We start from the raw sequence: 14,347 nt of genomic DNA on the forward strand, positions 1-14,347 counted from the left end.
GGTCACTATCAGCCTATAATGGAATGGCAAATGCCAACAGCAGGCATGTTAATGGACCACTGACAGCAAACAGTGCATGGGTTCTAGCCACCCTCCACATATTATGGGCAAGTGATGGAGAAAGGAATAAGAAATGGCATGGTTTGAGTACTTACGTCTCAGACACTGTTGTAAATGCCATCGCATAGACTTTCACCCCAACTGTGCAGGGTGGATACTACAATCCTCATATACAGATGAGAAAAACTGAGGCTCAGCAAAGTGAAGACACCTGCCCAATGGCACACAGCTCAATAAGCAGCTGACCCAGGTCTGTCTGACTTAGAGCCAAGGCCCTTACCTCAGGACACCAGAGCCTTTTGCAAACAAGAAAGCATCTTTTCACTGCTATGGAAATCCAGAATTCTTTATACCACAGGAGAGTGTCAGGGAAGCCAAGGGATTCCCTTGCCACTTCCCTTTCATTTTCAGACATAAGAGATGAAAGAGTCTCTCACCCACTGAAGGGGAGGGCCAGGTGACCCATATTACAGATGGAGGAAATGAGGGAAGTGGGGAGAGTAAATGTCTTGGCAACCATGTGTATTCTGTGTCCAGATCACCAAGACAGTGGAGAGCCACCTGCAGAGGGAGATGGCCTCCAGAGAGCTCCCCAGGTCCCAGGTGTCAAGCTAAACCAATCCCTTCCTGACTTGGAAAGCTCTCCAGACCTTCTGCTGGACATCAGGAAGCCCTCTGTGACTTCACGCAGTTTCCTCACAAAGTAAAATAGGCCAGACTTCAGGAATGCCTTCCACCCAGGAGATTAACTGCTCCTGGAACTGACTTCCCAAACTGTTATCCCCTCACCGCACCCCCAGAACACATCTTGCCCAAAGAGGTGCGCAGTAGTAGTTTCTAATCCATCTCGGGCCCTTTAAGTCCTCTAAAAATTTCACCTTATTTGGTATTCAGAGCATTCAGTTTAGCCCTCCTCTCTAAGCTGGGAGAGTCAGGGACTCATTAGCAGGTGTTTAAATGTCAAAGGGAGGCCAGTCTCTGCAGAGCTGGATCTACAAAGACTTCCTTCCTCTTCCTATTCTGGCCTCCTAATATCTAGGCAGGCTGGAAGAAATCACATGGAGAAATGCCAGCCTAGGGATTCCACATGGCTCTCCCCCTCTTTTCAGTCGAAGGACAGCAGGTAAGGAGACAGACCTTTGACTGCCCCCTCTCTAGTACCTGTAGCTCACAAGGTTTATCCATGTCCATCTCTGAATGATTCACCCAATATTTATGCACCCATTTTAGAGATGAGAACATTGAGGCTCTGAAATGAGAGGAAACTTGCCCATGGTCAAAGACAAGGAAGGGCAGAGGTGCCATGTGAAGGAGAGTTCCCCGTTTTACAGCTGAAGATGCTGAGTTCCAGAGAGGAGAAACAGAGTCAGGATGAGAATTCATGTTTCCTAATCACTAAGTCTTCTGCTCCTCAGCCAGGATGGCTCACCCTGAGCCTGTCAGTCCAGGGAAATGCCATGGCTCTCTGGTGTGGTGCCAGGATGGAAGGCCTCTCCTGGGGCTCTGGGTCAGGGTGGGTCCCCTGAAGCTCATCTGGAGATGCATGTTAATATGACCCATCAGCGGACTGAGCCCAAAAGATGGGTGCCCAGCTTAGGGACAGGGGAGAGGGCAGTGCGCTTGGCCAAGGAAGCCTAGAGGAAGATGCATGTGTGCCACCCACAGGCCCTGAGTGATGCTCCAGTGCCTTTGATTATTTGGGGTCATGCTCTTAGAGGATACAAGGGTGACTCCTGAGGGCGAAGGACCCCAAAGACCACCCTGGGCTTGCTTCAGCTTTCACATGCCCACAGTCAGACATGCATACTCCCATATAGAGATGACTTGTATATGAGATCCACTGTGATGCAAACAACTGGGACAGACACCAGCAGTGTCCCTGGCTGTGGGCACCAGGTGCAAGGGTCCCCAGTGCTCTTGGCATCCTGGGAAAAGACTCTATCTGGGCTGCACTCCATCAGAGGAATCTACCCATCCAGTTACTCTCTCTTCTTAAGGTGCATTTCCCCTTGCACTGGGAAATAAGTATTTTCATCTGAACCTAGGTGCCAGCCGTTGGGATGATTGGGAAATGTCAAACCCCTGGTGGCATTGAACCGGGCTCATGAGGGACTGGCTGAAGCCCAGCCTCATCCTCTACTAGGAGAAGAGGAGCCCTCTTCTCAGCCAGCTGGTTGCCAGGCAACCCAGAGAGAGCCCCTGGGGTTGTTGTCTCCACGTGCACAAACACCTTATGGTAAGACTCGCCCTCCTAGAGGTTGATTTGATGCACAACCACACAAGTTATCTACAGAAGCGCACAGTCAAATGCACAGGGCCAGAGACTCCTATGTTCCCCCATAGACCCACGATGTGCAGATGAGCATGGTCTACAGGGTCACATTTGCATTCTCAGAGGTCAGCATCCACATGCCCAGACAGGTGGATCTGCACTCACACTGGCATGAGCATAGTCACACATACACATGGGATGCACACATCATCACTCACACCCTTTCATACACAGATGAGCACTGTGTGCACAGCAACAGACACACATTCAGTGTCACATCCCACTGCTCAATCTCAGTGCAGCCAGACCCACAAGTGCCCTCACACAGTCTCTCCTGCCCCCATTAATGCACAGACACACACACACATGCACACACATGTGCAAACACCACTCACTTCTTCAGACACGACTGTGTCTTCCCAACACACTGCTTTGGGGGCCTCAGACCCCACCAGGGTAGTGGAACAGGACTCAAGAAAGGACCCACATTAGAGGATAAGAGTTGGTGGGCTTGGGATCCCTACAAGGGTACCCAGGACTGCCCCAGCCCTAAAGGGGCCTCTGTTGGCTCCAACCCCCAAAATACTGTCTTTAGCAACCCTCCAAGCTCTAGCTTACGACCTGGGAGGATTTCATGATGGTCCCTCAAATAGGATTCTGTTGGGGAAGAGGGAGGTTAACAATTTGAAGTTGGTTCTAGAGACCCGGGGTCAAGCGACCTCAGAGTGACAGCCCTGACTTTCTGAATGATTTGTGGTGAAAAGCAGAGTGGACATGAAGGGTGGGAGAGAGAAAATCAATGTCCCACTGTTGTGAAATGCTAAAGCCAGGGGTGGCTTTTTAAAAAGGGACAGCCCAGGAGAGTACAGACTTGGAGTTCAGACATTCCCAGGTTGAAATCCAGACACTGCCACTTGTCAGCTGTATGGCCTTGGGCAAGTCACTTCCCCTCTGCACCTGTTTTCTCTTCTTTATAATGGAGAGAATGAGATCTTCCTGCTAAGGTTTAGGAAGGTTCCACCGGATAAGATATATCAAGCATTTACACAATGCCTGGCACTTGATAAATATCAAAGATGTAAGTCTGACTCTTACAAGCTGGGTGACTCACATCAAGCAGTTTCAGTCCTCTGAGCCTTGAGTTTCCTCATCTGTGAAAATGGGGAGCCCCAAATGACCAGAGTGAATGGGAGAGTTCAATGAGACACATGTGTGAACAACTCAGCCTACTTCCCATCACATACCATACAATCAGTACATGGTAGCAATAACAATCACAAAAATATTATGATTTTCTTAAAGACAAGGTCCCACTCTGTCAACCAGGCTGGAGTGCAGTGGCATGATCATGGCTCATTGCAGCCTCAACTGCCTGGGCTCAAGCAATTCTTCCATATCAGCCTCCTGAGTAGCTGGGACTACAGGCATGCACCACCACCCATAGCTAATTTAAAAAAAAAAAAAATTATTTGTAGAGATAGGGTCTTGCTATGTTGCTCAAGCTGATCTCAAATTCCTGGGCTCAGGGGATCCTCCTGTCTTTGCCTCCTAAAGTGTTGGGATTACAGGTATGAGTCACTGCACTGGGCTAATATTATATTAATATAAGCATCTATTCATAATAGTATTATTATTATTGGAAGAAGCACAGGCTTTGGAGACAGGGAAACCTGGCTTTGATCTCACCCTGTTGTTTGCCAGCTCTGTAACACTGGAAGCCAGCGAGCCTGCCTCAGCTTCCTCAGTTTTATCATCTGTGAGATGGAGGTACTCATAGCATCTATCACCTATGGGTGCTGTGCAGACTGAGTGGACCCGGAGTTCCCAGCATGGAGCCTGGCATTAGCAGGAACTCAGTAGATTCAAGTGGAGTGGAAAGAGAGGGAAAGTTAGCATCTTGTTGCCCAGTGACCTGACTTAGCATCCGGTTGAGTTTTCTGGTTAAGTGAGAGCTAATCCACAGTGCTTGGGACTTCCCACCTCATTGCCGTAAATCTTTAGCTCAAATGCCCACTTCCCCGGTGGGTGTGGCAGCTCACACCTATAATCCCAGCACTTTGGGAGGCTGAGACAAGCAGATCACTTGAGGTCAGGAGTTCCAGACCAGCCTGGCCAACATGGTGAAACCCCATCTCTACTAAAAATACAAAAATTGAGCTGGGTGTGGTGGCACACATCTGTAATCCCAGCTACTCAGGAGAATGAGGCAGGAAAATCACTTGAACCTGGGAGGCGCAGGTTGCAGTGAGCCGAGATCTGCACTCCAACCTGAGCAATAGAGGAAAACTCAGACACACACACAATGTGTATGGCACATGCTATGGACATCATGCTCTAGGTGACCTTACAGGGCATCCCACTCAGCAACTCAGGCCACAAAATGGATGACTGTCCAGTGTTTCTCTACAGGGCACTAGTGGCATTTGGGATGTGGCACGTGCTCATTTAGGAGGTGAAGGGCTGTCCTGTGCAGAACAGGCATGCACATTTCCAGCCCCAGCCCTTCAAGTGCCAGTGGCCTCAAACCACTGGAGCCATCAAAGGTGTTCCCACACTTCTTTGAATGTTCCCAGGGTAGTAGGCATGAGAGTCACTGCACAGTTTAACTCCCAGTCTTCATTTATATGTGGGGAAACTGAGGCCTGGAGGGACCACGGAGCAGATGAGCAGCATCCTGACATTATCACCACTACCACTGCCACTTGTCTCACCAGGATAAAGCCAGAGACCCAGAAAGCTAAGACAGCAGGAGTCTGAGGGATGCCCTGGAAATTAGTCATTTAACCAAATTCCTAATGTCCTCTTAGTTTTCTTGGCTTGTCACTGCAGTGAGCAACTTCAGCCTATCAGGTGCCACGTGGTAGAAAGAATCACTAGGGTGTCTTTGATGGCTAAAATATAAAATTATCATTCATAAACACCCTCCCCCCACCCTTCTGCTCAGGGAGTTATTCCATATCCTCTTCTCTGCACATAAATGTAAATATATATGTGTATGCTAAAAAACGCTTTTACACTCTCGATAGACCCAGACACCGCTACAGAGAGAGACATATGGTTTTTGCAACTTGCTTTGCTTTTTTCCAAGGGCTAACACTTTGCTTCTGAGCCTTAGTTAGTTTTTGCAAACGATGGGTCCTTAGATTTGTCTTGCAACCTCTTCTCTCAAAGCCCTGTTTCTCTTATCTGTAAAATGAGAGTTTACAATGAACCTTGCAGGATTTTCAAGAAGGTGACATGAGCTGACGTTTCTGAAGTGCTCAGCAGAGGAGATGACATATAATAGGGACTCAATAAATGGGGTCTGTTCTTGTGCTGATGGTTTTCATCACACCATGTTAACAATGCCCTTTGTTTTATGTGGATGGCTATGCTTCCCGAAGGGTATATACAACTCAGAATTTGAGAAATAACCCAATTGTAAATGTATATCACCAGCCTTTCAAAAGATTTAACAGCGGCCACTTAAATTTTGTTTTAATAGAGATGGAGGGCTCACTATGTTGGCCAGGTTGGTCTTCAGTGCCTGGCCTCAGGCAATCCTCCTGCCTTGGCTTCACTTGTTTTGCCTTTATTACATAAAAATACATATTCATTGTAGAAAAAAAGTTAGAAAAGAGTTTTACAAAGAGATGGAAATAAAAATTACCTATATTCCTACTGGATTGGTCAGAGTTCTCTAGGGAAACAGAACCAACAGGATTAGAACCAATACGATATGTGGATAGATATAGTAAGAGATTTATTTTAAGGAAGTTGGCTCACGCGATTGTGGGAGCTGGCAAGTCCGAAATTCATATGACAGGCCAGCACATGGGAAACTCAGGCAGCAGTGAATGCTGCCATCTTGAGATGGAATTCCTTCTTCTCCAGGAAGCCTTAGGATTGCTTTTAAGGCCCTCAACTGATTGGATGAGGCTCACCCACATTATCAAGTATCATTTCCTCTACTTAAGGTCAACTAATGGTAGATGTCAATCACATACAGAAAATACCTTCATAGCAACATCTAGACCAATGTTTCGCCAAACAGCTGGGCACCATGGCCTAGCTAAGTTGACACATAAAATTTATCCTTCACACCTACTGTCCAGGGACATCACGGTTATTAACACATTGGTATATGTCTCTCTAGAGATTAATTTTTTATAAAATTGATATTTTATAACATGTAGGATTTTACATTCTCAGTTTTTATTTAACTTACGAAGATGTTAAATAGATGTGTATCTTAAACACATCTTCGTCTGGCTAAAATAACTTTTAATACCATTTATTTCAATGGAATTCCACCTTCAATAGAATTCCATTGTGTGTTGTCATTCCAGACATTATTGGCCCAATTATCTCATGCTGGACACCTAGGTTCTACCCCTTCACTTGTTAATTTTTAAAATGCTGCAGTGAACAACCTTACTGATAAATCTTTGCACACATCTGTAGTGGATGCTATAGGCGCCCACCCAAGTCCCCTTTCCTGTGGTGACTGTTGGTGGCAATCAGTGGCTCACGACTGCCCCGTTCTCTGAAAAATAGCCTTGGGCCTATCAGAAGCAAGCAGCCCCTCGCAGGAAGTTATGCCCCACCCTGGGGCACAGCCCACAGCCAAAAACTGATACTGGAGACCAGGATGGACAAGGCCAAGGCAAGCCAGCCCCCTTTCCTTAAGGTGGGGCCAATTCTATAGTGCAATTTCTCATCCAGAGCCTCCTCCTGATCCCTGCCGTGAGACCAGGATGGAGATGGGACCCAGCTGAGATCACATCCTTACTTAGCTCTGTCTGGTCCTGCCTCCCGCTTTCTTTCTCTGAGAGCACACCTTCAATGAAACATTTGTCTCAGGCTCTGCTTCAGTAGCCCCAACCTAAGACAACATTTCTGAATATTTTCTTAAGGGATGACTTCTATTGAAGATTTGACAATGGACTCCAAATTTTTTATTGTGTAGCTGCACTATTTCTGGGTTTAATTTTCTTAAAGGGATTCCCTCTGACACGTCAGTCCCTTGCAGCTTGTTGGTGCCCAGTACTGGGTAGGTAGGAACTTCTGAGGCCCAGGACTTTTCCCCTAAAGCCCAGGGCAACAAAAGGGAGAGGAGAACCCTAGTAGTAGTGAGTAAGGACAGGACAGCTGCAGACCCCTTGCTTCCCTCAGTCCTCAAACACTCAGCCCTGATGAAATCACACAAATCCTCTGTGCACTTGATAATTTCCCCGAATGGGGCACTGCCATGGTTGGGAGTGAGGAAGTGAGGCATGGGAATCTGACAAAGAAAGTGGGATAGCATGGCCCAGGACGAATGTCATCTCAGCGACCTGGGTTGTTGACAAAGGGGTCAGGGTTGAGGAGAACGTTCTTTGATGTATCGAGCTCATTGACTCTGAACAGACATGTTCAAGAACAGAAAACATAGCCGCTCTTTCCATCTCTGCTTTGGCTTGCTCTGTGACCTTGGGCAAGACTCTTGCCTTCTCTGGGCTTTCTTCAGAAGGTGGTTTTCCCAACCAGATCTGACTCCTTGTATATCTGACTGGTCCTCTTCTCTCTGGTTCTTCAGATGGAAGTGCAGTGTTCCGGGGCTGCTTCCGCAGGCCTGACAACCTTTCTCTGGCCTTACCCGTGACAGCTGCCATGCTGAACATGTCCGTGGACAAGTGCGTGGACTTCTGCACTGAGAAGGTGAGCACAGGGTGGGGCCCATGGAACTCCAGGTGAGGGGGACAGTGCAGCACAGCTGAAGGAACCACATGCTTGGCTGGAGAAGCAACAGCTCAGTCAGGATAGATGCAGTCGCTGACTGGGATCTATGACATGGGAGAGGGATGTGACCGTTTCATGTGGATCTAACGGACTGGAGCTACACAGAATAGATTTTCCTGCCTTTGAGGAAGTGAGTTTTAATACTGAGGAATAGTTAGGAATGAGGGTTATTAGTCCATTTTTATACTGCTATGAAGAAATAACTCAGAATGGGTAATTCATTTTAAAAAAAGGGGGGGTTTAATAGACTCACAGTTTCACGTTGCAAGGAGGCCTCTCAATCATGGTGGAAGGCAAAGGAAAAGCAAAGGCATGTCTTACATGGCAGCAGGCAAGAGAGCATGTGTAAGGGAACTGCCCTTTTTAAAGACATCAGATCTCATGAGACTTATTCACTATCATGAGAACAACATGGGAAAAACCCACCCCCATGATTCAGTTCCCTCCCACCAGGTCCCTCCCGTGACACATGGGGATTATGGGAGCTACAATTAAGATGAGATTTGGGTGGGGACACAGCCAAACCATATCAGGGGGTGATGTTTGAACTTGGCTTAGAAGCATGAAAAAATTACCAAGTAAAGGTAAGGACAGTCCCACCTTAGGGCAGAGGAAGTTCCCCATTGGAGGAGGGGTGCGAGCAGAGGCCAGGCAGCAGTGTCATCCAGAGCTTTGGGCACTGGATAGCACCTGGGTTGGATGTTCTTTTTTTGGCCTAAGGTGCTAGATGTTTGACTGTTTATACTTCCTCCCTAGCCAGGCTGTGAACTCCTGGAGGGTAGGGGCTATGCCTTGTACATTTTGTGCCCCCCTTCAATATCCCCAGCACAGAACTGGGCACATAACTGGCACTCAGCAATGTCCAAGGAGCTCCAGTGTTTTCTCAAAATGAGCTAATTACTCAAGTGTCCAGAGGAGAACCATACCTCCTCCACCACCAAAAGATGGTTGGGCATTTCATTCATTCTAGAGAGTAGTTGAGGGTAGAGAGGTATAAATGCTCAAACACCAAGAAGAAGCTTTCTTCTGCAGGACTTGAAAGAGAACTGAAAAAAGAAATCCCTTTCTCACGGTCAGGCAATACACTGCAGTAAATGCCCCCTTAGTGTGATGGTGATATGGGACCCATGCTTTGGGAAAAGCTGTCTGAGTGTTCTCAGACTCAGTGGATCCAGCCACACAGGCGTGACCCTGGTTTGCTACCAGATTAGTCCGGGACTAGCTACCAGGGAGAACTAGGGGTGGTGGGTGAAGTTTAGAAGCAAATTGGGCAAAAGACAGACCCTTGCCCACCAGATCTCAGGTCCATCCTGCCCCCACTTAGCTGTTCAATAGAACAAATAAAGCAATCAGAAGCACATCTCCCAACAAAGACTCTGAGTACACAGAGGTATCAGTATCTCCTTTGGCTTAAAAGAACAAATTCAGACAGCTTTTCCCAAAGCATGGGTCCTATATCACCATCACGCCAAATCTTCAAATATTTAATAAGACCCTACTGTATATCAGTAGTCCTGCTTAGTGCTGGGGATGCAAAGTAACAAGATACAATCTCTATCATCAAGGATGCAGGCATTCGCTTTATCTACATTGTGGCACCTCCTGGGTGCTCAGACCACACCCTGAGTCCTGGATGCCCCCATCTGCTCTGAGTCATCCTGCTTGGCTATTTCTCTCACTGGGCTTCTAATGCATGAAGCATTTCTCTGGAAGTCTAAAAGGCTGCAGCATCACAGCAGTGGCTGCTTGCTGAGAACATCCTCCATGCAGCCCTCTGCACCGTGGATCATACGGTTTACTTCTCAGGCCAAGCCTATGAGTTGGACATTTTCAGTCCCATTTCACAAATGAGAAAACCAGGATTCAGACAGGTGAAGTCATTTGCCTAAGCTCTCAGCAGAAGCGAGTGGCAGAGCTGGAGTTCACACTGGGGACTGACTCCAAATTCAAGCTCTTAAACTTCTGAGCCACCTTGGTGACCCCACCAGAGAGGCTTCCCACAGCCATTCAAGAGGAACCAGCCTACCTCAAATAACCAAGCATTTCTTAAGGACTTGCTGTACTCCTAACAGGCATTCTAGAAGATGGGAAGTGACATTTGTGAGATTAAAGGAGGCTTGGCTGTCATTTGGTCCAGCTCTCCCCTTAGCAGGAATCCCTCCACCCACATGGCATTCCCTCACTTCCAGAGGGCCCTGGGGAAACCTACAGATCCCCTGGCGTTGGGGGGACAAACAGCCACATGACAGTGAAATCATGGGGCAAACTAGCGTAGCAAAGTGTCAGACTGTACACAGGACTGGAGAGAAGTGAGGGTGTGTATGTGGGAACAAGAAGTCTCCCTGCAAACCTCCCTCTTCCTGTTTTCTCTGATCTCCTTACGGGGCAAAGGAAAGAAACTAAGGTGATCAAGTGGACAGGGATACAGAACTGCTTGTGTCGTGATAGAGGGTCTGAGGTTTAGGGTGTCAGAGGAGGCTCAAGGATTCTCATTATTTAGAAAATGTCATCAGTCATGGCCCAAGCTGACCCTCCGGTATATCAGCACTTCTGCTCTTCAGCTAGGTGCCGCAGTTCCTATTTAATATCTTCTAGGAAAGAAACTAAAGCTACTGTGGCAAAGCTGGCTGGATCCAGCCACACAGGTGTGACCCTGGTTTGCTACCAGATTGATTATTCCTGGGCCGGCTACCAGAAAGAACTAGGGGTGGTGGGTCCAGTTTATAAGTAAATGGGGCAAAAGACAAACCCGTGCCCACCAGATCTCAGGTCCATCTTGCCCCCACTTCGCTGCTCAATAGAACAAATAAAGCAATCAGAAGCAGCTCTCCCAACAAAGACTCTGGGTACACAGGGGTATCAGTATCTCCTTTGGCTTAAAAGAGCAGACTCAGACAGCTTTTCCCAAAGCATGGGTCTCATCTCCCCATCTCACCAAGGGTGCATTTACTGTGGTGTATTGCATGACCATGAGAAAGGGATTTCTTTTTCAGTTCTCTTTCCAGGAGAAAGCTTTGTCTCAGTGTTTAAGCGTCAACACCTCTCCCCCTTAACTACTCTCTATGCAGGAAAAATGGAGCCAATCCCAGGCTCACAGTCTTGGTTGGCCAGAGTGCCTAGGTAGAATTTAATCACTTGTTTTGTTTCTGTATTACGTGCATTTACAGTATGGAGATGTATGGAAGTGCTACTTGCCCACAAGTACTATTAGTGGTAGCAATACAAAGTATCCTTTGAAATTTAAGTTTCAAAAAGTGAATCGACTTAAAGGAAACTAATAAGTAAACAATAGTACAGTAGGTGCACAGATAGGGCAAAATCATAAAAGCACGGTTTGTGGATGGAATTTGGGGACCCTCAAGTTGAGGGAGACTGACAGAGAAGGCAGTAGTTGGAATGCAAATCCTGTTCTCCATTTGGAGTCTGAAGCTGTCCAGGGATTCAGCAACTCTCTTCCTCTTCTTCTCCCACTCCATCCCCAGGAGTACCCGCTGGCAGCTCTTGCAGGCACCGCCTGCCACTGTGGATTTCCCACCACCCGATTCCCACTCCATGACAGAGAGGATGAGCAGCTCTGTGCCCAGAAGTGCAGCGCAGAGGAGTTTGAGAGCTGTGGAACTCCTAGTTACTTCATTGTGTACCAGACACAAGTCCAAGGTGAGCTAGGCCCTTCCCCAGTGGACCGCAGATACACTCCCAATGGCTTCCCTCCCAGACGTGTCCCTGCCAGTCTGTCCCACACAGCCTGCAGCAAGGAGAAAACCATGCAAGCCAGAGGGCAGCGATGATGAACTCCACCAGGCTTAGAGTTCCTGGATGGGCAACAGAAGGAATTCCCAGGGTAGGGAGCGTTCTGATGACCCATCTCTATCCCTCATCACTGAGGACCCTTGGTGGCTCCTGTAGTGACAGCGAATGAGAAGAAAGACTGAGTCTCCCACAGGCTGCAATACAGATTCACTGCTTTATCCGAGACAAGTCATTTCCCCTTTCTGGGCTGCAGTTTTTCCATCTGTAAAATGAAACTGTAGACTGTTAGCCTCCAATGTTCCTTCCAATTCTAAGATTTTGTCAATTTATATATAAATTCTTCCTTCTTCTCTCTCCCTGTCTCACTCATCCTTTCCACTTGCAGTCTTCTTCCTTTGCTAGTGGAATACACACTTACTGTTATCTCCTATTCTGTGTCTTGGGGCTACCAGACATGATGATCATGATGGTGGTGATGATGATGATGATGGTGATGGTGATGATTATAATGATGGTGATGGTGATGATGATAATGATGGTGATGATTATGATGATGATGATGGTGATGATGATAATGATGGTGATGATTATGATGATGATGATGGTGATGATAATGATGGTGATGATTATGATGATGATGATGATGATACTGATGGTGATAATTATGATGATGGTGATGTGATGATGATGATGGTGATTATGATGATGGTGATGGTGATGATGATAATGATGGTGATGATTATGATGATGATGATGATGATGCTGATGGTGATAATTATGATGATGGTGATGGTGATGATTATGATGATGGTGATGGTGATGATGATGATGGTGGTGATGATTATGATGATGATGATGATGATGATAATGATGGTGATGATTATGATGATGGTGATGATTATGATGATGGTGATGGTGGTGATGATGATGATGGTGATGATGATGATGATACTGATGGCGATAATTATGATGATGGTGATGGTGATGATGATGATGGTGATGATGATGATGATAATGATTGTGATGATTATGATGATGATTATACTGATGGTGATTATGATGATGGTGATGGTGATGATTATGATGATGATGATGGTGGTGATGATAATGATGATGGTGGTGATGATTATGATGATTGTGATGGTGATGATAATGATGATGGTGGTGATGACTATGATGATGGTGATGATGATGATGATGGTGGTGATTATGATGATGATGATACTGATGGTGATGATTATGATGATGGTGATGGTGATGATTATGATGATGGTGACAGTGATGATGATAATGATGGTGATGATTATGATGATGATAATTATGATGGTGGTGATGATTATGATGATGGTGATGGTGATGATAATTATGATGATAGTGATGGTGATGATTATGATGACGGTGATGGTGATGATTATGACGATGATGATGATACTGATGGTGATGGTGATGATAATGATGGTGATGATTATGATGGTGATGGTGATGATACTGATGGTGATGATTATGATGATGGTGATGGTGATGATGATGATGGTGATGGTGATGATAATGATGATGGTGGTGATTATTATGATGATGGTGATGATGATAATGGTGATGATAGTGAAAAGAGTGATGCTGATAGTGCTGATGATGGTGATGATGAAAGTGATGATGATGATGATGGTGATGAGAAGGAGCAAGAGGAGGAGGCAGCAACACTTGTAGTTTCTTGAGGTCTTCCTCTGTGCCAGACTCAGTATTGCATCCTTCATATGCATGTTTTCATTGAATCCCCTCAACTCTCTATGAGTTGGGAAGAGTCATTATGCCCTCTTTACTATGGGGTGGGGGAGGGGATTGAGACTCAGAACAGTTGAGGAACTTACCTTAAGTCATACTGTTTATAAACTTTCCCAATAAAACCCATTTCTCCTGACCAAGGTATCATGAAGGGTGGGTGGCACTTGGGTGGGGATTGGGGGTCATCCCTCGCCAGGACACACAGCCCAAAGGAAGCCCCTGAAGGATCACCTCAATGTCTGAATATATTGACCATCTACTATGTACTGGTCCTTATGCCAAGCCTCATCTCATTTAGTGATGTGAAGTCCACAGTAAACCTATGATCAGGGCAGTATCATCCCCACTTTACAGATGACAGAACTAAAATTCAGAGAGATTGGGAACTGGCCACAATTATACATCTACAAAAGCAATTTGTTTCCAGGTGTCTGACTCCAAAGCCCCTGCTGGAAACCTTTGCCCATGCTCCAGTGACACTCCCCACAGTCTGGAGAGCCAAGAAAACACCACTGGACTAGACCTCTTCCTTCTCATTTCCCAGTCACCAAGCTGCCATATGTGGTTGAGCAGGTTGAGCATTGCACTGGCACAGCCAACAGAAAAAGTGGTGTCTGAAAGCCAGCCACATGTTGTGTGCCCTGGATGGCAGAACATCTGTCCAGAGGAAGGAGTGGGCACCTTTTTCTGATTTGCACAAAAGTGCTGTACGAGCTAGTGGCA

General features: G+C 46.6%; 1 protein-coding gene across 5 annotated transcripts in view; it reads left to right on the top strand.

Annotated features, from left to right (window-relative positions):
• WSCD2 (WSC domain containing 2) overlaps positions 1 to 14,347 on the top strand; it is a 125,817-nt gene that overhangs the window by 88,384 nt on the left and 23,086 nt on the right. For all 5 annotated transcript variants that reach the window (XM_005572137.5, XM_015431494.4, XM_015431493.3 and 2 more), the window contains 2 exons: positions 7,890 to 8,011; positions 11,575 to 11,749. In XM_005572137.5, coding sequence (XP_005572194.1) covers positions 7,890 to 8,011; positions 11,575 to 11,749 — 297 coding nt within the window. The remainder of the gene's footprint in view (positions 1 to 7,889; positions 8,012 to 11,574; positions 11,750 to 14,347) is intronic.

The sequence above is a fragment of the Macaca fascicularis genome, chromosome 11, assembly GCF_037993035.2.
Source record: "Macaca fascicularis isolate 582-1 chromosome 11, T2T-MFA8v1.1".
NCBI classification, from domain to species: domain Eukaryota; kingdom Metazoa; phylum Chordata; class Mammalia; order Primates; family Cercopithecidae; genus Macaca; species Macaca fascicularis.